Source organism: Calliopsis andreniformis, chromosome 6 (genome assembly GCF_051401765.1).
Source record: "Calliopsis andreniformis isolate RMS-2024a chromosome 6, iyCalAndr_principal, whole genome shotgun sequence".
Lineage (NCBI taxonomy): Eukaryota > Metazoa > Arthropoda > Insecta > Hymenoptera > Andrenidae > Calliopsis > Calliopsis andreniformis.
In genome coordinates this window covers 22000214-22024600 of record NC_135067.1, presented here as the reverse complement: position 1 = coordinate 22024600, position 24387 = coordinate 22000214, and the positions used below count along the sequence as shown (strand labels likewise).

Below are 24387 nucleotides of genomic sequence, written 5' to 3'. Positions count from 1 at the left end.
CTAATTTTGGAAATAAATTTGTTTTACAAGTAAAAAAACTTAAAATGGAACTAATATTACGAATATATTACAAAACTAAATATAATTTTATTACACTTTTATATTTGAAATATGTATAAATTCCACTTGAATAAATATAAAATATTTTTAATCAGACATGAATGTTTGGCTCTTCAAATTGAAGGCATTCAAAATTAATAGAAATTCATATTTTTATAAACTACTGATAAGATATATTCTAATATATACTAAACTGTGTATGTCAAACGCTGCATAGAATACTGGTACAAAAAAATATATATTGGAGTACATATTGATATATTGAAAGATATGATTCAAGGGATCACTCCTTATTGATAATAATTAACTTATGAATCTCTCATTTTCTAGTATTATATCAGTCCTTATTTTTCTCTTATGCACTTTCAGTGCTTTTCATTGTTCTAAAGTGTTCGATATAAAATTAATTATAAAAATATTTATATTTTGTTCTATTATTTTGTATAATAGACAAATTTGATCATTCTTTTGTAATTACAAATTATATAATATATAGACATTTTCAAGAATATTTTTCATCCATGAAATTTCTCAACTCCGTGTTTTTACATTCGTATTTAGAATGATTTCAATTGTTACAAGTTTTGATAATTATTTTAATTGAAATAAGGCACTATTCAGGTCTCAATGTTAATGCAACTTTCTACTAGACCTTTTGAAAGTACAAATTTCTTTAATTGCACAAATATGACGTTAATAATATCAATTACCAACTTAGACAAACCGAGAATGCAATATATTTATTGCGATTATTTCCGAGTATTTTTAATCACGAAGTTTCTTAGAACGTGAATTATTTCAGTCAGTAAATCACGTTTCAATCTGTCATGTAATGTGAACAGAACATTGCGAATATTTCTCCAGATAGGTCCAGCCTATCTCATCTGTTTTGTCTTATCGTTTTCACTTTTTTCTAATTTATGTAGAAATGAACAATTACCTCAATGACGCAAGGTAAGGCTGGCAGGTCATTCGTTGAACCGGCTGATAGATTCTCTTTTGAACTGAATTAGAAATCGATCCACTGTACGCCAGATTCGAAGAATCAGATTCTGCGTGTAAATGAGCCCCTCGCGAATCATCCTGAACATCATTAGGAACGTTTTGCCCATTCGCTTCATTTCTTTTACGAAACTTGGTCGAGTATTTATAAAAGTCAGACATCTCAAAAGGCTTCGTAACTTCTCTATATGGTTGATATTTTCCAGCTTGAACAATTGTGCAATTCTGGGAAGATCCTAATATAATTGTTTCTTCATTCGTTTCCTGAGACAATTTGGACTCAGCTGGTATTTCAAGCACCTTCTTCCGTGGTTGCAAATGTTGTTCGGGTTCGGTTATTACGTCAGGTTTACGATGACTTATTGGAGGAATATAATTGCTTTTTCCATCCTCGCTATTACTATCACGAGGAGATTTAGAGCAAACGGGAATAGTGGACTGATAATGAGTGTTCTTGTGAGACGTTACTAAACCCAAATCTAATCCAGCACTGACACCCGAATCCAAAGAGGTTTCATACCACTCTTTCTCTCTCACTTTACGACTAGCATTATCTGTCGTATCGTTACCATCATGCGGATCATGCAAATGATTCGAATGCCATTTCTCTACGCTCCCCAGCGATTGCGTACGCAGCAATATTTTATTGTTCGTCGACGGCTGCTCAGATAAAGGAAGCAAATGAACAGAGGCATTTTGATGCGGCGGGATAGAAGGAGAATTTTTACTACTCGTACGATATCGTGGCTGCATGTCAGCACCTACGCTGCCAGAATATTGTATGCCATTACGTTTTCTCCGATCCAAACTACCGAATCTATCCGTAATAGGTTGATCGTCTGTGCACCAGATAATTTCGTCATCGTGGCGCACCCAATAGCCTGACGGCATTTGCGCCTCGCTAGGTGAATCTGTGTAACGCAGATTTTTATTTCCTGCAGCGTCACGATCCCGTCTTAGTAACGACTGGGACTGAGAATTATTTTTATGGTAAATTGGAAATTCGGGTATGTGCGTGTACTGCAGCGTTCGAAAGTCTCTCTCGTAATATTCTTGACCGGATCTTCGCTGAACATCATTGTCTAAATGTTTGTAATCCGAGTACTGATAATTGTGAGTTTGGTCTTGCAATTGCTGTTGAAGTTGACGATATCGTAATTGCCGCTCTTCTTCAGTGTACGTATTTGGCAGTGGACGATACATTCGCTCGTTGTCCTGATAGTGGTTCTGGCTGCGGGAACCACCGCTTCCGTAAGAATACGTTCGTGTTCGATATTGATCGGGTAGTATGTAAACATTTTGATTGTCGTTGTGATCGTGCTCTATTATTTTGATATTTTGTCGTTGATCGGAGACTGGGGAACAGTACGCTCCAATATGATTATGGTTGCACGTATTAGGTACTAGCGGTTGATCGTCGTATCCATGGCTAGGATATATATTACACTTTTCCTCTGATCCTAATGGACTTAGGCTTATACCACCTTCTTGGAGCAAACCTCTTGTGGATTTTGTGTTTGCGTCGTTCACTGTGAAAAAAACACATTTAACAAGATTGGGGAATGTTATCTATCAATAAACACACATAGTGATAATACCTGTGCCATCCAATGGTGGCCTAGGCTTCTTTGTTCTATGTTTCACATTTGTATACAAATGTGGCTGTGCATTATATACAGTAGAGTGTAGGACTTGCTGTGAATGATGTGTTTTACTACGAGTCTGTCTTATAAAATTCAACCGTGCTTCTAATTCTTGAAGCCTGCGCTGACTTTGCTGGTAAACTAATCTATGTTTACGCCGGACTGCCTTGCTTTCTGTGGGATCATTCACAATTCCTAGAGCAGCTTCTACTATACCAATTTGAACCTGTCGTTCCAATTCTAGAGCAGATTCCTCCTACATAAAAAATGTTTGACATGTTATAACACATCCAAACAGATAAACTAATTTATAATTGACACAATTATAAGACATACAACTTCGTTTGTTTTCAATTTGTTAATTAAATTCTGTGGGTATGTAAATGCTGTCCCAACTCTTCTTCTAAATACAGGTGGGCTCTCTCCAGGCTCTAATGGGATCTCTGGTGGTAAAACACCAGTCAATTCTGCTTCCTCAACGCATAGGTTTTTGAGTTCATTATTTTTTTGAGCTAGCTTCTCTTGCAGTGCCTCTCTTCGTTGTCGAAGCCATTGCAATCTTGTGGACAGTGAATCTTCTGCCACAGATCCAGGGGCACTTTCGTTCCCTGCCATCACTTGAAACATAAGTTCCTTTATACTTGGCTATACTAAATTATTCCTACATAGTCAGTCCTATGCGAGTATTACATTACAATTTCTACGAATCGTATTTGCTTACCCATATTATTAACGAGATATAACGATTTCGTTCGCTAGATGTACTTTAACTGGAATGTTTATATAATCGAGGTGTATCTCAGACGCTTAAAAATATCGATGTTGACGCATTTAACAGATACGCGATATGGTGTTTGACGTTTCTCTGACTCATTGCATTCAGAAAAATTTCTTTCGAAGTATCCATTTTCAATATTAATCTATTCTACACTGAGTAAACTTGCATATAGAACTTGATAAGAATCCAGTAGGTTAACTCCTTCGATTATTACGTATTCGTAACTATCGTAACGTAATAGTTATTTTTATAGCTGCATTCTTTTGACTTCACGAAACGTTGCTTAACAAATAGGAATTATTTTTATTTAAAAAACACCGCGCTAAGTACTCCTCGATGAACAAACGGAAAACACAATCAAAACTATTGAATAGTGACGCGCGGATCTTTTCCGTAAAGTTGCCATTTTAAAACCAATTGTGTAAGACAACCCGAGATAACTGGACTTCACAGTTAAAAAAATTTCGTACAAGCATCATCATAACTTTGTTTTTTAAACGTAAATTTGTATTTCTGATTCATTACTTGATGTCCTCCAAACAACAATTTTAATTGCGTTTATTAAAGATTGGGAGGAATTACACTAGTAAAGGCGCGGCTGAGGACACGCTTTTCCGAGGGCTTGAGCCAATCACCGATGGATTTTTATTCTTCGGTAGCCTAATGCGTTTTAGGCGTTTTAGAATCTGTTAGAATTGTTGTTAGATTGCTAAGGAATTTCGTTAAATTTTAGATTGTATAATCATTGACTGCAATCATAAGAATTCTTCTTCAACTCTAACTGGTTTGTATTTGGATTTTTGTAGTTAAGTACATGTGCATATAAAAATATGTATAAAAGTTTAATTTAGGTATTACTATGGTCAGCGGGTTGAAACCTGAGTGCTCCTTTTCATCATGGTATCCACAGTTTCATAAAGTTTCTTTGGAAGCCACTATTATTCACATCCCTAATGAAGTACTTGAATATTTGGAGCACGATGCATTCCTATTACCAGTTGAAGCTACAAATGCTTCATTGCAAGATAGCGAGTGGGCAGATGGGTCCCCAGTAGTAGATGATGAGGTATATTTGACATGATGTGTAACAATTTAGTGGATTACTGCTATGAATGATATAAATGAATTCTATTTTTTTCAGAATTCGCTTGAACCTCAGCCAACATTTCCAGAATTTAGTCAGAAAATCCAAGATGTGATAGATGAGTATGGAGCAGTCTTTATTAAAAGTAATTGGAGTTCCCCTTCTGTATGTAAGATTTTTTATATTTGTTCTAATGTATTTATTTACTTTTTCTATAAGTATCTCTTTTTAGGATGCAACTTGGGTTGCACCAACTAAAACTCTAAAATGCAAGACATTGGAGGAAGTATATCTGCTGCTAAAGAGTTCAGATAGAATTGCAACAGATTTAAACAATGTTAAAAATTGTATAGATCATGAAACTCCTCTGAAATCTTGTCTCATATTGAAGCAATGGAGAGATATTAATCCATGTACTGAATTTCGATGCTTTGTAGTAGAAAATGAACTTATAGGTAATAATTTGTCATATCATTATTTTGTATTGCTTTGATACACATTTTTCTCATCAGATTCCTGTCTTAATTGTGTGTAGCAATTAGTCAACGAGATATATCACAATACTATAGCTACAATGAGTCAGAAAAGTATAATATACAAACAGATATCAAAAGCTTGTTTATGGAACGTATTAAAGGCAGATTTCCATTGAGTAATTGTAAGTAAATAAATGTTATATACTTCTATATCGAATTCTGATGAAATATTAATTTCACAATATTACAGACTCGTTTGATGTTATACGCTACAAGAAAGAAAAAGTAAAGATCGTCGATTTTGGACCTTTGGATGAATCTGCTACCAAGGGAACTCTTTTCACATATGAAGAATTAAAAAATCAGATAAACGATACGCCTGAATTTAGATTTATCGGCGAAGAAATTGGTATTCAACCAAAAGCTCCGACTCATTTTTGCATTCCACAAGAAATTAATGAATTTTTTCAATCGAATGAAAGTTCCACGTTACTAGATATTATTCAACGAGTAAGTTTACGTTATTCTTATTCACTGTTATTGCTATATTTATTCCATATGTTCTCTATTCCAGGAAGTGGAAAGTCAACGAAAAGAACAAGAAAGCGCTGACACTAATCCTTCGGATCCTGTTTAACGTCTATCCGAATAAAAAGTTTCACTTATACATGTGATAGTTCCCGCATTTTTTTGTACGAATGTATCATAAAAGATACGAATACATTTATTTATATATAAAACAAAAATTGTTACTGTTTTTTATACTTCAACCGAAAAAAGCGTTTTTAGTTCTCTGAGAATGATCATTCTTACCTTTGAACTACTCTTTAAGGTAATAAATAGTAAAAATGCGCATAAATAAATGATAACTGAATAAATATAAATTTGAGAACATGTTTAAATACAGAACTTTCACTTTTATTCTGCCAGACCCTCTTCTATCATTACATTACATAAAACGATTAAAGGCTATCCTACCGCTTAAAAGAATTATCATAATATTGCAATATTTTTCGAGCCATCGGCCTTACCGAGCGACGTCCCTTATATAGAAAATATGTCTTGTTTATGTACAATATGCAATCCTTAATACTTCGATTTGAAAAAGGATTCTCGATATATGTACCTCCGGACAAGTTAATACGCTGTACAGTCATATCCACGGAGCATTTCATCTTTTTTCTCTCGCCAACGATAAAAATCAACGAGATCGAGCGATTATTTCCGTTAATTATTGGTAATTTTTCCTTCGTTCACAAAATTGGATACGAAAACTACTGGGTAGTAGCTTTTTACAAACGTGAATTAAATCAGCACTCTTCTATTAGTATTTCCTTTTTCTTCTGACGTTCTTCAGAACAATCCGTACTCCGATATTCGAACATGAGGTCATTGGTGAGGATCCGAAGTTTAGATTTTCATTACATTTCCACTGATTTAAATTCAATTGATAATCAAATAAAACAACTAAAGTACATCTCAGTGATACTATTCCCATCAATTAAGAATGAAATCAAAGAACTTCCTTGATCAACACATTTGATCTTTGAATCCACACTCAATGAACGATGTTCGAATACCTGAACATTCGATATCTAAAAAATTCGAGTAGTGGTTTCAACTTTTTATAATCCCAATTTCGATCGTGTAAAATTCAATTGTTTTTTAAAGCGGGAATACAATGAAGAAGCTCGTGTATCACGGGTCAGTGGTTAATATATGGAAGCGTGACTATGAAAAGAACAAAAACCATTCACTGCCGATATCGAGTCGACAAAGGCTTCCATACGATCTTTTAATTCCGATAATTCGAATCGTTTAACGCATTGGTACACGTTCGAGCGAATTTTGGCTGAAGAATTCAGTAGCTTTGATACAGAATGCGTGTTTTCCAAAGCAAATTTTTCGAAATAGCACGAGAATCATAGCGTCCATCGGGGATCATGAGGGATTAATAAATACATACAGCGCAGAGAGAGCTACGAAGGTTGCGGTAATTTATGCGTAAATTCTTCATTTAACGCTCGTCAAATATTTACATATAAATGTAAACGCGTGCGTGTATTTACATGTAAACATCGAGCCTACGTTAAAGAATACATACGACGCGTAGTTGGATCAAACCGACTGGTCTTCACCGAAGAAACAGTTTCCGACAGAATGCGTATCTCGAAAATATGTATCATTAACGCTTTGTATTTAATTACAGTGCATTATGTATAGCGGCATACGTCTAGAAAAGAAATGTTCCCTTCATTCGCGCGCATATGTGGTGTGTGTGTGTTTTTTCTTCGTTTTATACTGTGTCATTTGATTATATGTATATACAGAGAAGCAGATTTTTCATTTTCTTCTTTTTCTTCGGACATGACTGTACCGGGTGACTATTACTTTTTTGTTCAACAACTCCGTCCTCGGCCTATCTTGGCTTCTCTTCCTCCAACACGATTCTTAATCGTTTACGTTCATTTAATCTCTCGATCTTCAACTGATTTGTGCTAAACGACAATACGTATTCTTAATCAATGTACGTTTTCGCAGTGTACGGCCGTTTCGTATTTTTCCTCTTTTCTCCTCCTCTTCCGCTCTCCCCCCTTCTATTCTCTAACATCATTTTTAATTATCTTTTAACTTCTTTTTTCTGCATAATTTTATTATCTCTCACTCTTCCTCTTTCTCCCTTTTACATTAACATTTCGCATTGCTCGATTACGGATATCAAAGTGACACGGTAACAACATTGTCTTCTCGAATACTGGTAGTAAGGGGTATTTCGAGCGAGATAAAACAGTAGTCTTAACAAACGATACGGTACGATACTATACGATACAAAATCTTCTTAAGTCAATCGTTTTTAACGGCCAGTGTAACATGGTTGCTTTTTCTTCTTTGTCTCATGTTTGCCTTTGTCTCTCTCTCTCTTTATCTCCCCTTTTCTATCTCTCATTCTCCCTTTTGTCCGTTTCTTTCCTTCTCTCGTATCTCTTTTTTTATTAGTTTAAGTACCTGAAAAAGTTCTCTCGGCTTTGGAAAACTTTGTTCATCCTTAAGCGTTTCTTCTACATTTCCATCGTCTTTCTTAATTAAGTCCACTCATGAGATGTTTTTTTTTACGAAGACTACAGTTACCCCTCTATTATAAATGCGATTGGTACGACTAAAAGGTGGCGAAAAAGGCCAGGCTATCACCGACAAAACGTACTCTCTTCTTCACGCTCTCCCTCTCATTCAGTCGCTCGCTTTGCTCTAACGTATAAGCTACATGTAACATTTTTTCCTTTCCATCCCATCAAAAAATACGTATTATTATTTTGGTGCGACGCTCCTTCAAAATTTACATCTACACACAGATGCACCTCTTCTAAGTGTTTCCATTTCGTTCATGTTTGTTTGTAAGTTCGTCTGTCCGTTTTCTTTCCTCTGTCCTCCTCACGAACATTACACATGTTCATACCTCGCTTCAAATGTACAGGAAGATAAGAATTTACTTTTTTAGACAACAGCAATAACTTGATTTCTTACTCGCCAATCGCGCCGCTGAATGCTTGTCAGATCCTTTTGGAATGTTCTTGAGGTGCTTTCTTAAGTTTGAAAAAAAGTCGAGGAATTCTTGCCCGTAACACAACCAGAACTGATAGACTACTTTGCTTCGGACAGTAAGCTGAAAAGAGTGTTACAGCTTTAGAAGTTTATACTTATCGCAACAAAAAAATGGTAGGCAAACTGATTAACATGTATTGTTGGATTGTCTGTTAATTGTTATTGAGAATCGTTTCAGCAACAGCGGGCGACTTCTTCGACCTACATGCGTATAGAAATTGCTTAAAAACACGATGAGAACTATGAAAGATGACACGTGCACGAGGTAGAGTATTTTTCCTAATCGTCGTCGATAGAATGGAAATATGAAAAGAAGATATCTATCACTTACATTAATACGTTCAGAATCGAGAAGCAATCGAACTAATACAGTTTACATCCAATTACAAGAAAGACAGTAAATTTCATATATCTTTTCCATACTTTTGCTCTCTTCGCATCTTGCCTTCTTCTTCGTCATTTCTCTCTCGTGTCGTTTGCCTTTATTTTTCGTGCCTTTTCTTTTGCATTTGTTTTCCTTTTTAATGGAGAGTCACTTTGGTTCGTATCACGAAAAGGAGACTATTCACAGGAACATTACTTTTCAACATTCTTAAATCTTAGCTTCTGCGTCGGAAGATAATATATAACAAACGCCTCACGACTAATGAATTCTAGCCACTTACGCGAGAATCTTCGAATGACTCGCTTCGCGACCAAAGCACGAAAGAAACGTACGCAAATTCATCTCAGTGGTTTCCGTAGCTTAATCACACAACCTTTACAAGTGTTTCATTTTTTTTTGTTTAGCTTGTTTGTTTATATTTTATAATAAATTGCAGGCATTCTCACGCGTCACGACAGCACACCGAAAGATGATATAAACCTGTCATTCTGAAACAAGGTGAAGCGATTTTGTACTAAAGTGCAGCGATATAATATTATACTTTTAATGAATTGTCTACGTAATGTACAATTTTTGGGTACTTTTTTTTACATGCACCGTGACAAGGTATGGTCGGCCCGTACGACAGACAAGTTACTTTTAGTTATACATATATATATATAATATATATATTTTTTCCCTCGTTTGTTTGCTTTTTTCTCGATATACCTTTTTATTCCTTTGCCATTGACCGGCTTCTATCGAGCGTCCACTTTTTCTGAAACTCCTGTTACCCCTTCGATTCAAAGTACGATGCTACAATTTACAAGAATCGTTCCGATTATAAAGTTAAAGTTCTAAGCTTATCAAGAAGCGTTTACGCAAAAAGGCAAAAGTTCAATGCGTGTCTCACTACGTTTTATTCACCGAACGAGATCTATAGTCTATTCGTCTACTCAGTCTGACCACACCGTGTAAGAACGTGGAATAGTATCATCATGATAGATACGGTAGAGACAGAATTATAAATTCAGGCTCTTCAGTTTGCGAGGGATCTTATTAACAATCGGATACGTTATTTAGTTTCATCTCTCTACCTCGTTCGACCATGCTTTCTTCTCTTCTTTCCTTTCTTCTCACTCATACTATTTTTCACTCCTTTCTTCTTTAACTTCACGTCACTCTTACTCTTTTACATCCCTCTTCTCTCACACTCTCTCTGCTTCTTCCCATTCTCTCAATTTCTCTCTTGCTCTCCCTCCCAAGCGCGCCTATTTCCCGTCACAAACCTTATCTCTTGACTAGATTGCGTCTCTAATATTCTTAACGATTTAATCTAAGTCTGCCATTCATTATAATCTGTACCTTACAGCTAGGTATCATAATAACATCTAGTGGTAAACGGATGATCTATTCTCGTCGAGAACCGCTAATGAATCGTTTGTCCTCCCTCCCTTATTAGCAGAACGAAGTGCGGGTGTGATAAATCGTATGCACGGAGAATCTGTCTTGCGGTTAACATTTCTTGCCTATACAGATGCTAGGCACACATCGAGGGATATCAGAAAAAGTTTCTCCGTTTTCAACAATTTGCATGTCTGTTCTCTACTACATATGTACAAGAAGCTTATTAGTTCTATGGATCATCGTCTAACCCCCCAGTTCGTTCTTCCTCTCTCCTCGTCGGCTCTAGCTTTGTCCACGGAAACGAAGGCGACGATACGTCCCACAATCCGAAAACTCCTCCTCTTCCAGCTGTTCTTCTGTCGTCAGACTGACTTCCGTCACGCGTCGCAGGAATGAGCATATCATTACAATAGGATACGTGATGCTCCAGCGAGCCTTCGAACGCTAGGACTACCTTTTCTTCCCGGCCTGCTTTGACGATAAGCGTTTCTTTAGTTTCGAATGATCCGACTTCACAGACTTTTTCTTCGGTCTCTCCGGAGATCCATTGCAGCAGGCGCATCCCTTCTTCACGTGACCGCGCAAGCTGGATCGTCTGGCTCGACAGTCAGGTTCGACCAGCGCGATATTGCTAGTTTCGTCGTCGGAAGGCTCGGACGCTTTGTCGCTGGAGACCATCACCGAATCCTGAAGCGATTCATTTGCCTTTATACGCTTTGACAAGTTGCCCTTGTGATGATCGGCTCGATTCAGCACTACTCTCGCGTTCACTTGCAGCTTATCCTTTTTTTTTAAATAATTGCAACGCCGCTCGTTTGACAGGGACTTGAGACTCTGCACACTATCGTCCAGACCATTACTCAGAACGTTCTCCTCTGGCTGACTGCTGATCGACTCGCTTATGCTAGAATCCTCATCGTCGCTACTCGATCTTGTTCTCTCGGACATCGGGCTCTCCCACGAGAGATAGTCCATTCTCGTTACCTTCGCTATGCGCTTCTTATTCGTATAGGTGTACTTGTGCGTGGACAACATCGGACCAGCGATTGGTGAGAGTGGCGAGGGTATAGTCACATCGGCGGTGTTTCCGCTTAGCAAAGTTAGACTCTCGTCTCCCGAGCTGGCTGCCGACGCGTTGTTCACGTTGATGGTAGGAGGTAGCGATTCCGAGTCCAAGTCTATGTCTAGCTTCATGTTAGATGGAATACTGGATACGCTGCATGGCGAGCCTTCCTTCGAGCCGTTCCTGGAAGCGAGCTTCGTTCGACCACTGTCCTTCAGCGAATCGTTCTCCAGCGAACCGAGATTCGTCGGTGAGAGCCTCGAGATGTCGGAGTTGCTGTTCGACGCTTCATCCTGGCTCAAATTGTCTAAAGTAAAGCGCATGTGCTTTGCTGGATTTTCTAAATGCAGTTCCTCTACCTTGTCTCTCTTCGACCTCTTCGAGGAGTCCTTCGAGGATCTGGTCCGCTGGCTCGTGTTTTTTCTACGTTCATTCGTTTTGAAATCGGCCACCGGACTAGCGTCCCTGCTACCGCTTGACAAATCTAAAGAACGAAAATAGGAACCGCTATACGACTTCATCCCAAGAGGTTGACTGCAGGATGCATCTTGAGATGAATGGTCGAACGATGGCGAGTGATTCGTGTCGAACAATAAGTCCGCCTCAGGGAACAAATCGCTGGTGCTTGGCTCATCTACGCCTAAATCCTCGCACTCGTCGGACAAGCTTTTCTGTAGCCTCATTTCACGCTCTATCGCCGCGGCTTTTCTCTCCATTTTCTGTTGCAACAGGTCTCGGTCTAATCTAATAGGGTTTAGTGGTGTTTTCATCGCGTTGCTTTTATTCGTATAATGTTGGAACGGTTCCAGCGTGTGGTTCATGAAGTACTTCTTTGTATTCGTCTGGTAAATCTGCCCACTCGCCATCTCGACACCCTGGCCTTTATTAATTATTTGCAATACGCTCTGCACATTCTCCGAATTGTCCGAATATCTCGAGTTTAAGGGCTCTATGTTCAAAGAGTTCGTCGATGTAGGAACGTATCGCCAAGGTGTGTCAGGTGACACTTTGCCTTCCGGCTCCCAAGCCTCTTGCAGCCTCGCGTTTCCGTACAGCAAGCCATTCCCGACCTTACAGGACATATCGATATTTTCGGCAGACTGCTGCACTGGAGACTCTTGACTGTCGGAACTGCTCGGTCCACCGGTCACCAAAAACTGCGTCGCACTGTCGATTCCTCCCGATTGCTTGTTTGTTACTGTTATAGCTGACATGGAGTCTGCAAAGAAAAATATGATTAAAAATACTATTTATCCATACAAGCAATATGTAAAATTCAGCTTACCCATAGAGTCGTCGATTTTTCTTTTAACTGTTTTTGGAGAGATGATCTTGGCACCGGGAATTATTTCCGTGGATACTTCTTTCGTATCCTTCTGCGACTGCTGTTGCTGTTGTTGCTGCTGCGACTGAGTATCGTTCAGCATAGAAACATCCGACTGGGTAGCAAACGCGAGAGCGATCGTGGCTCCAGGTTGAATAGAGACAGGCTTCTCATTATGAATTTGACTCTCCTGTGGGGATTTCTTTTCAGTGGTGTGAGCGATCGTAGCGGGTGCTAGACACACTACATTGTCAGACTTCAGTCCCGTCGGTGTGGACAACTTATGTATAGAGGAATTGAACAGTCTCGCGCCTTGAAGGGTCAAATTCGGATTGCTTGTGATAACACCGCATATCTGTTGATTCTCCGAAGTCTCATTCAAGTTCCGCTGAATCAAACCGATCGTCGAATTGCTCTTGTTCACCACGATTGCGTTCGTCGTGGGCTCGACGGCGACAGCTCCTGCAACTGTTTCAGATTTCGTCATAGTCAGGTCACCGATGATGTTGCTCTTCTCTGTTGACGTCTCACTAGCGAATTGCGTCGTGGTTCCAGTTTGAGGGATCACTACCGAGGCGCTCTGAACATTCTGCGCGGTAGTCAAAGTCTGGTTGCCCGACAGAGTCTGCAGCGTTGGTATTTTCACTTGCTTCACCTGCGCTGGTTGCGAGATTATCTTTCCAGCTTGATTCAGAAAGGACTGAAGTACCAAGGTGTTCGAAACGCCGGTGTTCCCAGTGGTTCGAACCGTCGCTGGAACAGTGGCGAGGAGTTTCGATCCGCTGGACACTATTGTAAACTGCTGACCGCTCTTCATCAAGTTCATAGGCAAGATGTAGTTAGTGCCTGGTACCAAAACAGCCGTGCTGCCCATTTTGCCTGTAACTGAAGCTAGAGCTTCGCTGACGCTCACAGAACCTGCCTGCACAGCTTCTTGAACAATCACCGCCCGTGGTTGGCCGGATCCAGGTTCTGCGAAGATCAGATTTCGTCTCTTCACGTTCAGCTCTACCCCGTCGTTCGAGTCATTGGTTAGGTTTCGCACTTCAGCGTTCGCGTCAGTCACGCTCCCAACGTTGCTCGTTGGTTCCTCTGGGGCAGAGAATCCCGCTGGACTGTCTTGCACGTGCACCACGCCACTAGAGGAGTCCTCGCTGCCCATAGTCCTGCCGAGATCATCTGTGCTCGGACTTAGTTCAGAGTTCTGCTGACCAACAGGCTTAGTTTTATTCGCACTGGATTTCTTTCTCTTCGAAGACTGACTAGGATTCGTTGGAGGGTTTGATCTTCTCCTCGGAGCTGGTTTGTTATTCAGATCAGGGGAGTTTCGCAGCTGCTCTGCATACTCATCCAAAATAGCGTAGATCCTTTGAGCAGTTTGTTCATCCTCCTGTGGCTTCTGCTGGGGCTTCGGTATTGGCGAAGCCTTCGAGGTATTTGTCGCGCTGGTTTTCACGGTTTTGGGCGCAGACTTTTTCACAGTTTTCGCGGATGGTGGAGTAGGAGGTGTCTTTCCAGCGGAAGGTATAGGCGCGGGAGCTGGCGTGACACATGGACTGGAAGAACTCTGCGAAGTGACGCTCAAAGCTGGGGACGCAGCTGGTTGACAGTAGCTTGTTACTACGACGACTGGCGTAGAATTGGGGGTCTTAGCTGTCGCGGTTCCCGCGCTTTGATTCACATAAGCCAAAGATACTTTTTGAGAGAAAACGTCCTGCTGGAAATTTACTGTATTACCATTACTCGCAAAGTCACTGTTAGTGGCTTGTTGTGTAGGCATTAATAGTTGTTGGGCTAGAGCACTGACGGAAACCTGTTGTGGTTGTTGCTGTTGTTTGGTAGCTTGCGTTTGTTGAGTGTTCGTTTGCGTCTGCACGGTAGTGGTAGCTGCCGTGGAGATCATCTGATGAGACTGTGGCTGAATCGTGCTCCTCTCCTTCACTTGTTCCAAGACACTTTCGAACTCTCTCAGCTGTTCTAGAGTAGTCGAACTGACTTGATTCGGTACTTCAATAGGAGAGCCGATTAAACTGTCCGTTCTAACTGCTGGAGGTTGCTGCTGTTGAGGCTGCTGCTGCTGCTGTTGCTGCTGCTGTTGCTGCTGCAATCTGGGGGTTGTTAAGACGGCTTGAATAGCTCCTGTAATGTTTTGTTGGCGCAATGGTGTGGTGGCTCGAATGATGTTCAGTTTAACCACAGGTGTTCTTCCAGTTGGTATCGAGTTCGCGTGCGATATGGTGGGTATAATATTCAGTTGGCTCGGGTTAGTAGAGGATATTGTAACAGGAATTTTGTGCGTGTATATCACACCCGGGGAAGCGTTTTGTACACTCTGTACCAATTGCGTTAATGTCTGGTTGGCATTCGGACTGGACGCTACGTTAGCGTTATTTCCAGAGCTCTGAACTATGTTCAATATTTGTCTGCCAGTGGACAGTTGCAGCGTGTTTGGAATGTTCGTGATCGACTGTACGTTGATGCCTGTCGATGGATTGGTCTGTTGCGCGTTGGGCACGGAAGTTTGCACCGCTTTCGAGAGATTCGTCTTCTGCGGTGAAGCTGTTTGAACAAGGTTTTCTGAAGCCGCACCCGCGACGCCACTAGCTGTGTCAGTTGAGAGGGTGTATATTGTCTTACCGAATGCTTGCTGAAATTTAGGCAAGCCAGCGTTTTGTCCCTGATGCGCGATCAATTTTGTAGTTGTTGTTAGCCTCTCGTATGCGTTCCTATTCGCGTTCACCGTGTTCTCAGCACGTTGGTTCTGTCGCGAGAACCCACCAACATTCCCATCGTCCATATTTTGTAAATTGAGAATGTTTCTCTGATTAGAGACGACATTCGGGTTCACAGAGGCCAGCTGATAAGTACCATCTGGTTTACAAACGATCTGCAACTGCTCAGAGGACGAGATGGCTGTCGAAGCGACAACTGAGCTAGTGGTCGTTGTCGTCGTCGTTGTCGTTGTTGTGGCTGTTGTGGCCGCGTGGCAAGGGGAAGGAGACTTTTTCGGTGACTGATTCTGCTGATTCCGACGAATCGGCATGGGCCTTGGACTCGAGTCTGCTTCTAATTGGCTAGAAGCGTTCGTCGTTATCGAGGAAGTTGGTGAGCTATCTGGTGGTTGATTCGCCTCTTCGCTTACATCAGGGAGAGTCGAAGATCTGGGAGGAGGAGTCTGCCCTGCTGGACTCATACCAACACCACTGTCGTGTCCTCCTGAAGAGGGCGTACCAGGTAGTTGAATAGTTCCAGCTACACTCGGAGTTCTGTTTGGTCTAGGAGGAGTGTTGCCACTGTTAACTGAACCCGAATTTGGACTTTGTGGAATGTTTCTCGAAAGCTGCACAACGTTGACAGTAGGCTGCATTCTCGGCGGTACCATCATATCCAATGAGTTCAGACCTGGTACATTTTTCGCCAAGATGTCCGAATCTCTGACTGCCTTCGCGAGAATATCGAACTTTCGCTTGCCTAGATTCGATTTCGAATTCAAGTCTCGCCCATCGGCAGATTTTAAATCCGGCTTGGCTGTGTTTGTTCCTCCGTTACCTTTTTGCTTTTGATACGTGGATAACGCATTCTTATTAGGCGAAAACGGCATATTTTTCTGAATATTTATTAGTTCACTGGTAATATCGCCACTGCTCAATCGTTGCTGCTTCTTCGATCGGATCAATCTCCCATCGATCTCGTCTGCTCTAGTCAGCACGATCTTTGGATTTAAATTTAATGTGCTGAGCATAGGAGCAAATTTCGTCACGCTGTTTGCATTATTTTCTAAATTATTATTGTCCTTACTTTTGTTTAACAAATTTTTCTGTAATATCTGCGAAATTCTTGTAGGTTTTTTCGTGTTTTGGGGTCTAAACATTCTCAAGGATTTAAGTACTGCCGGGTCACTTCTTCTCTCAGTGATTATTAAAGGAGCAGCTGCGGTGTACGCTGAACCCTTTATCGTTTCCCGTTTATTCTCGTCCATATCGGCAGAGAACAGAGTGATGATATCGTTGCTGCTCACGTCCGAACCGCTAGCATCTTCGTTTGCGTTCGTACGTCGAACGTTCTCGTTGACAAGCATATGAAAATGAGAGACTGACTCGACGGTCAACTTCGACGACTTGGGACGTTTCTTGTTCGACTCCTTGTTGGAAGCTTTACTTGGCTTCTTCTTCGTTTCCAATCGACAGCCATCGCTACCGAGGCTGTCTGTCTGACTATCTTGTGTATTGCTGTCACTATCAGAGACTGAGCTAACTCTATTCCTAAAGTGTTTTGGTTTACGTTCCGTACTGTCGTAGTCGCTTTCCGAGGATTCCAGTCTGTGAATTTTCCTCTGTCGTCCAGTTCTTCTTATACGCAATATGCTCCCGCTATCCGAGTCTGTAGTGGTGTCATCTAAGCTCCTTCTAGCGGAGGATCTTTTATATCCTCCAGCAGGTTGAAAGCTACCAAATTGCTCCGAATTGTCTGAAGGCAAATCGACCCACTGCTCGTATCCTTTCTCGATACCGAAGAAAATGTCCTTCGTGTCGTCCTCCGAGGGCCAATCCTTGAACTGCGAATAGTCGATATTGAGGTACTTGAGCTCTTTGTTCGTATTTCTCATCTCTTCGGCATTCTCCAAGTATCTCTCGCACAAACTATTCAACTCTTTCCAGTCTAAAACCCAGCTCAGCATGTGATAGCGAGGACTGCTCAAAACTACAGATAAATCGTCGCAAAGTTGCGGCGACAAACCGAGCTTCTCTCCATCTAGGACCTGATTCGGGACAGATTTTTCGTCATAATTTGCTGAACCCGTAACAGCATCTCCTTTGATCAAGATTAAAGCGTCAAGTGTTCTCTCTACGTTCCTGGATGCTGTCTTATTGTTCTCAGCAGGTTTGCCTTTCGAAATATCGTTCCCAGTGAATTCACCGCAATTGAAACACAATTCTCCAAGCGGTCCATTCGATAGTGGATCCCTCTTCGCGTGTAGAAGACACCTGTCGCCAGACGCAGACTCTCCTTTTCTCGGCGTACTTAGCAAACTTTTCAGCAATTGATCTGTACGCTCGAAACTCTTGCTTACTTGACCGTTCTGGAAGTCGATATTCTTCTTCGTCGCCGTTGGCGTTGACGGAGTAGGCGTCGAGCCAGGCAACGACGGTGCTGGAAGTAATGAGGACGACTCCTCATTTCCATCGTTCGTCCCCTCGCTCTTCTTCCCAGTATTGCTGTCTTTCTTCATCAACCCCGCATTCGAATGATTCTCCAAGACGTGTTTGAGTTTGTCGTTCACGACAGCATTTTCAGCAAACACTGTACTATCCTCTTTCGACTTTCCACACGCCACAGCAATCTCTTTGATCCTATCGTAACAAGCCCTCGTAGGATGGAGAGAGAATGCAGTTAAAACGCATTCTCGAGCGATACCGATATTGCTGCCCACCACGTCAGCCAGTTTCAAAAATTGCAAACTCAAACGCTTCGAGGTTTCGCGAGCCTTCTCCTTGTCAGACTTTGCCTTTTGACTCTCCAGCTCGTTCATATCCGTTGTCAACGCTCTGATGTACAATTCGATTACCAGAGGCTTTATGCTGTCGCCAAACTGCAATGATATTGCAAATATAAAAATCAATGAAACGAAAACTTCTACTATATCGATGATTTATTTAAATAAGAATAAGAAGAATACTCACATGTTTCACGAGTACCGCGCAAAAGATATAAATGTGTTGAGCGCTCTCCGCTGGTTCGATCAATTTCCTAATCATCCCCGGCAAAGTGGGGGCGACGTCTTTCAATTTCGAGTGTAACAATGCCCAAGAACTGAGGATCTGCTCCAGAATGTTTGCCCCCGTCTCCGGCACAGGGCGGACCATGCCGGCGGTAACGAGATACTGTGCGACCAATTCGGCGGCCTTTATCGAATTCCTCCAAACACGCGCAGTTCCATATTTCGTCGGCCTTTCTCCGCTGAGTCGTTGGACCAACTCCAATCCATCGCTGAGGTCCATTAATTTTAACTAAAAAATAGAAGAGATCCCGCTTCTTTTAGTCCCTATTCTCCTGTGCGTGCAGAAAGGCAAAGCCAAAAAGCAGGACTTATAGTAAGAAGCCGAGGCTTGGAGACAGACATGAGAGGCGAGAAATTCTCTCTCGTCTCCGGAGTACTCACTTGAGCGAATATATCTTGCGTGCGTTTCAATTTATACAAGAGGACAATATAGACGTCGATCATGTAATGAACGTGATGAGAATCCGAGAGCGAGCGCAACCGATCGCTCCGACGGAGAGAACGTACGCAGGCGGCCGCGAGGTTTACCGCTATGTCCTCGCAGCGGTCCTCGCAAAGTATTTTCAGCCTCATTGTCAGCAGTTCTCCTTTCTCCGAACAGCAGAATTCTATGCAAGTCAAATGGCCCGTCGTTAGAAACTGATTACTAAGTACAAATTAATGTACTGGGTGTCCCACAAAGGTGTGAACAATTTTATAGGGTAATTCCATGTGAAGGCCACGGGGGGTGGACTCGATCAATCACATTTCCTACATTTTACTGTGGTCTTCACAAGCTATATTAAGAGTATCAAGAGAAAAGGTACTTGAACTCCTGTTGTCGATCATCCTATATAGTAAGATCATAAAGTTAATCTCATCATTTTGGGACATTCTTCACGTCCACGCAGTCTACAAGCAGGAGACAGTGGTGAGTATAAATAGCCTACCCTCTTCATGTTCGGATTCAGGTTGGCCGTTAAGTATACTGTCGAGAGCGGGATGAGTCCATGGATTGTGCACCAGAGATATCAGGGCAGTGCACCTGGGTGCAGCGGGATGTTGCACCAGGTGAGACGCGCACCTCTGTAAGGTAACGCTGAGGTGCGTCTTTGTCGCGGGTGACAACTTCGGCCACTCCCCGCGCAGTACCAGTTTCAATGTGTGTCTACGACAAATCCAACAGTACCATTAAACCCCGAACTACAAGGAATAAAATTGGGATGGGTGAGAGTAACGAAGGACTAAACGTTCATTTCATCGAGCACAGCTCGCACTCGAGAAGCATGAAAGGATTCGTTTAAAAAACAATGGCTCGGTCCTTCTTTCGTCTCTCATTCTTCTCTTCGGCGCTGTAGAAGATTCGTTTAGCGACGCCTCAGAGACAGTGCGACCCATTCATCGCGGTATTCTCTTCTTCTCGCGGTGAAGAAACGGCGAAACGAATGGGCCGCGACATCGTTACTCCAGAGCCAAAGAATAACAAGAGGAAACGGGAGGAGGAATTGCGGAGGATAATTGCGATGGTTCGATCATACGGGAGGAACGATCGACGCGAATACTCACTTGTGAGCCCATTCTATGAGAGACTGGGTGGCCTCTGGCGTTGCCCCAGGAATGAAATTGGTGACATGCTCCCAGGCGGACAGAAGTGCATTCACCTTGTCGCCGTACTTCTTTTTGCTGTCACTCAATGTCGCTTCAAGCCCCTGCAATCCGGTAAATCGGTGAGCAGTCGATTAAATACAAATAAAAACGTCACGCGTTCAAAGACTCCTCGGAATGACAGGGGGTAAAATGATTTAAATTAACCCTTTGAAACGTCGCCTTTCGAGACTGAGCGGCTCGCTCGTTTCAGCTATTCTCGCCAATTGCATCGTTTGCACGCCTCCCGTTTCGTCCGATAAACAACCGATAAAATGACGTTCGTTTCTCTAAACTGGACGCGCGACACTGACGCGGAGACTCGTGAAATCATCGAACCGTTTGCTGTCCACGATGAGAGAGCCGATGGGAATTTGCCAGAAGGGGGTCGACAACAAGACAGGACGCGGAAATCGTTTCCAGGGACAACCGGCGGAGATCTTCGCCGAGAAAACTTCGGAAAAGTGGCCCGATAAAGCTGGATCGTAATATCCAAGTAGAAAAGGAGAACTACTTCCGGTAGCTAACGCTAGTTCCGACTGACCGGTAAAATACTTAATGACGAAGTTTCACCGGAGTTCGACAATTAATTAACCCTGGCTAAGTTGGTTCTCGTTACACGTAGATTAACTACAGCCAATCAAATTTTCCCAGGCGTGATTTTTCATCGGGATGGCGCAATTTGTAGATTGGTCTCTAAACATAACGGGAGCCAGTCAAAATTGAAAAGATTAAAATGAGACTGGTGGTATTCGAGGGAGGAACGAAGGAAAAAACGTTGAATAGCTGCAGTTTCATTTATCAAATTCAATCTGTTCGTTATCAAATCCGGGAAATAGCACGCGTCCCGAGATTTTCGTATATAGGTCAAACGGATGATTTGAGCGTGCAATAAATGTCGAGCTCGACGTGGAAATAACTCGACATTACGGAGAATTGAATCGGTATCTTTATCTAAACCGAAAACGTATGATTTATAAAAGAAATCACACGAGCATGATATCTAAGAATAAAAGGAAAATGATCTAGCGGTATCGAAAAAGAGCTCTCGCGTGAAGTAATACGTGAGATTTGTTTTTTTGAGACGTTAATCGTCTCCTCGCGTGTATAGCGTCTCTATAAAAACGGGCAACCGCAGAGAATAACCAATAGAGAGAATGAGTAATCAGGTTTGAAAAAGAAAAAAGAAAATAGAGGAAAAAAATCGTCTCGTCTGCGAAACGACTAATAAGGCAGCCAAGATTTCCGTGGGTATCTACTTTATCGCGCTTAAGTGTGCTTTTCACGTCTCCAGGCTTTTTTAAGGCGCCGAGAAAAGCTAATGAAAATAAGTAAAAGAATGAAAAGAGGCGAGTAATGGCGAAAATTAGCCCGATGAAAACAAAGGGTCAACTGGTCGGCCATTGAAGCGAGTACTTAAATCTGCTACGTTAAAACACCGTGAGTATTTAAAGCGACCTTGGCTCGAGACGTTTTTGCTTCTTTGCAGAATCGATCAGTTCGTCGAGTCACGGAAAAAGAAAAAGAAACGTGGCATTTAAAAAGAATCGACGGAAATAACAGCCGACAGAATTTCCACGATCGAACCAAGTCGATGCAAAAATTGCCTGTTGCCCGAATGAAAAACTTCCCGATTGCGAAGGAGTTAATTTAGAAGGCATGCTTCGGTAAAGCTCGGCCATCAGTTACTTATACGGAACTCTCCCTGCCGATCTTACTTTCGCCTAACTTTCCCCATTTGCAACTTCAGTGCCTCGTTCACCAGCCCCTCCGTGCACAAACCTTTACCACCACCATCGCGCCTCCCCTTTTCGCCGTTTCCTTCTTTATTCTTTCGCGTCCATATCACGCCACCTTTTCCTTTATTTTACATCCTCCCTTTGAGTAACAAAATTTTCAGCTAGGTGCGTGTTTTCGGTGGAACTGGAAAATCAATCCCTTTCGCGAGATCACGCGAGTCAGCCTCATCTTTCCTTATGTTCCTCCCTTTATTTTTTATTTGTTTATTTTTCTTTTCCAGTGAAATTGAAACTCGTTTCGAGCCACTGTACCGCATCTTCAAGGATTTAACGACTTCGTGACTCAATAGAGGAAAGAAACGATTTCCGGAGGGCAGTTCTCCTTCCCTCGTTACACTTTTCCAATTTTCTTTTTCCCTGAGGAAAGAACAACGGGCAGGGAAAATGCGCGCGGCTTTGCAAACAGCAAAATTCGATGGGACGCGCGTGAAGGATTTCCGATACAAACTCTTAAATTCCAACGTTTCAATAATGCGATCCAGCGACGCGCGTCAGCAACCTTTCGCGAAATTCTGTTCATTTTCCGCGCGATATTGAATCGATATTAAATGCACTGTGCGCCGCGGCGGAACGCAACCTTTCCTCGTCCTTCTCTTCCTTCTTGTTTCCTCAGCCTTTTTGCTCGGGGGAATCTCGAACTCGCGATCGAGCTCTATCAAAGCGGTTCCGATCCATGGGCTGCACGTGACATCGATCGCGTGCGAGCCACCGTATCGATGTACCCCACGTGCCTCGAACCAACTTGGAGTCTGGCCAACATCGTGCACGATCTCCTTTCAGAAGTCAGCGGCTCCTAGTCATTTCTAATCAGTAAACATTGCTCACGAACCCACCACGTATTACGATCGATGATGCCTGCCATTTCAGTGTCCATTGCTATCTCCTTCAATTCTTGGAAACAGTGTCTCGTAATGAGCTTTACTCCTTCAAGTGACTAGCTGAGTTACTCTTTACCTCTTATTTCTACCTTTCTTGTCTTAGACTAACTTACCCAACTATTTAATAGAAAAAAAGGAAAGGTAATAATTTTTTGGTCAACTTTGTTCAAGTTCGCGATAAACTTAAGTGACTTGAGTTGAGGAAGAGACTAAAATGGGCATCACTGCAGCTATGTAACACTCGAACCCTGTAAGGTGTATATGTTGCAAGAGGTCGTAAACAAAAATACAGATTGATTTCGATATGAATATTCAGCTCCGCGAACGGACCGCTTCCCGTGAATCCATATGTATTATGACACGCAATCCAGTTCCATACGCCGCGCAAACACGCATCAAAAGCTCGTAATGCGCGTTAGAACGGTCGAAGAAACACGAATAGGCTATTCGCGTTCAATTTTTAGTTCTCGTTTACTCTTACAAACGTTGCTGCCTGTTAATTGTACCGTATTCGCTAGAACACAGCAATGGAAAATGGAGGATAGTAAAATAAGCAAAAGTTTTAACCCTAGGATACTAAAAAGAGGGTTTCCTCAGCCCACACCTCGGAAAATGTGAAATTTGGGGTATGTCCTCTAACACAATTCTACGCAATTCTACGCAGCACGAAAAGCAGAGGTGATTTTTCCCCCCCATCGCACTTAGCGAAACAACTGCGATTGGCCGAAACTAGTCAACTCCAGTATAGTTAGTAGACAACATTATTCGAGTGGAAGGTTGGCGAGCAGAGTTCGTGTCTGTTCCAGTTGGAACGCGCGTCATTTGCAGGTGTTGTTCTCGGGGGACGAAGGTTGCGATTGATCTTGGCTAAAACAGCCGTGATAATTGGTTCGAAAGCAGCGAAGGACGAGGCTGCAGTTGGGTGCGTCGACTAACAATACAGAAACGTTCTCATTTCTCGAGCAAGTGGCTCGAGCAGCGTAACGTTGAGAAAAACAGAGGAGGTGTAAAAAAAATATAAAATAAAAGGGGAAGGAAGTGAACCTGTGTCCTCACCACGCACGACTTTTGGATGTGCGAAGACATTCAGAGGGGTGGTCGAGCTGATCGGCGGTACAGCAGCAGTGGTAGTGAGGTTCCAGGCGATAGAACGCGTGATGCTCGTCGAGGAGACTGATACAGTCTGTTCCTTCTCGTTGGACCGAGGCTTAGGGTAACGAGGGGCGACGCAAGCTTTCCGGTCGTCGACGCCAGCAAAGGTGTCCTCGTTCCTCCGATGCGTTCGGCCGACGACGATGGTGAGAGTGACGGTGACGGTGAGGTGGCAGGGGTAAGGGCAGGGCTCGTAGCAGACATCAGCGACCTTCGCAGCCCCAAGGTTCCTGATCCTGAATTACCGGAAGATCTCTGAACGATGCCCTCCTACGAGACCAGCCTCCCTCCTCTCTCCTTCAGCCTCTTCCCCCTTTTTCCCCGTTCCTGCCCGCCGACCCGATCTTTCCCCTTT

At 42.3% G+C, this 24387-nt stretch overlaps 3 protein-coding genes across 5 annotated transcripts; 1 reads left to right on the top strand and 2 right to left on the bottom strand.

Moving 5' to 3' along the window:
* Positions 1-157: 157 nt before the first annotated feature.
* Positions 158-3734, bottom strand: Sstn (stepping stone). Its single transcript, XM_076381130.1, has 4 exons — positions 3427-3734; positions 3042-3322; positions 2661-2961; positions 158-2591 (listed from the first exon to the last, which is right to left on the bottom strand). The coding sequence occupies exons 1-4, from the start codon at positions 3428-3430 to the stop codon at positions 997-999; spliced, it is 2181 nt and encodes a 726-aa protein (XP_076237245.1). The 5' UTR covers positions 3431-3734; the 3' UTR covers positions 158-996.
* Positions 3735-3803: 69 nt separating this feature from the next.
* On the top strand, positions 3804-5789 carry LOC143181010 (translation initiation factor eIF2 assembly protein). 3 transcript variants are annotated; one of them, XM_076381135.1, is made up of 8 exons: positions 3806-4138; positions 4217-4267; positions 4335-4549; positions 4625-4732; positions 4800-5022; positions 5103-5225; positions 5294-5553; positions 5618-5789. In XM_076381135.1, the coding sequence occupies exons 3-8, from the start codon at positions 4343-4345 to the stop codon at positions 5678-5680; spliced, it is 984 nt and encodes a 327-aa protein (XP_076237250.1). In that variant the 5' UTR covers positions 3806-4138; positions 4217-4267; positions 4335-4342; the 3' UTR covers positions 5681-5789. The 3 variants fall into 3 exon arrangements, with proteins under 3 accessions (XP_076237251.1, XP_076237250.1, XP_076237249.1); XM_076381136.1 differs by having other exon boundaries at positions 3804-4267; positions 4325-4549; XM_076381134.1 differs by having other exon boundaries at positions 3807-4267.
* Positions 5790-10729: 4940 nt separating this feature from the next.
* Positions 10730-24107, bottom strand: LOC143181007 (uncharacterized). The gene is made up of 7 exons (XM_076381129.1): positions 23937-24107; positions 20126-20268; positions 19510-19727; positions 18962-19188; positions 18483-18809; positions 12763-18391; positions 10730-12696 (listed from the first exon to the last, which is right to left on the bottom strand). The coding sequence occupies exons 1-7, from the start codon at positions 23964-23966 to the stop codon at positions 10865-10867; spliced, it is 8406 nt and encodes a 2801-aa protein (XP_076237244.1). The 5' UTR covers positions 23967-24107; the 3' UTR covers positions 10730-10864.
* Positions 24108-24387: the final 280 nt, after the last annotated feature.

What these genes read in the sequence shown, in the direction of transcription:
- Sstn (XM_076381130.1), bottom strand. An exon ending in AATTGAAAACAAACGAAGTT is followed by an intron (nt 2,962 to 3,041) that starts GTATGTCTTATA and finishes TTTTTTATGTAG; the next exon opens with GAGGAATCTGCTCTAGAATT. An exon ending in GCCACCATTGGATGGCACAG is followed by an intron (nt 2,592 to 2,660) that starts GTATTATCACTA and finishes TTTTTTTCACAG; the next exon opens with TGAACGACGCAAACACAAAA.
- LOC143181007 (XM_076381129.1), bottom strand. Translation starts at nt 23,966, where the DNA reads ATGTCTTCGCACATCCAAAAGTCGTGCGTG. An exon ending in CTCATAGAATGGGCTCACAA is followed by an intron (nt 19,728 to 20,125) that starts GTGAGTATTCGC and finishes GATTTGTCGTAG; the next exon opens with ACACACATTGAAACTGGTAC. An exon ending in TGAATCCGAACATGAAGAGG is followed by an intron (nt 19,189 to 19,509) that starts GTAGGCTATTTA and finishes TGACTTGCATAG; the next exon opens with AATTCTGCTGTTCGGAGAAA.
- LOC143181010 (XM_076381136.1), top strand. Translation starts at nt 4,343, where the DNA reads ATGGTCAGCGGGTTGAAACCTGAGTGCTCCTTTTCATCATGGTATCCA. An exon ending in GTAATTGGAGTTCCCCTTCT is followed by an intron (nt 4,733 to 4,799) that starts GTATGTAAGATT and finishes ATCTCTTTTTAG; the next exon opens with GATGCAACTTGGGTTGCACC. An exon ending in AGTAGAAAATGAACTTATAG is followed by an intron (nt 5,023 to 5,102) that starts GTAATAATTTGT and finishes AATTGTGTGTAG; the next exon opens with CAATTAGTCAACGAGATATA.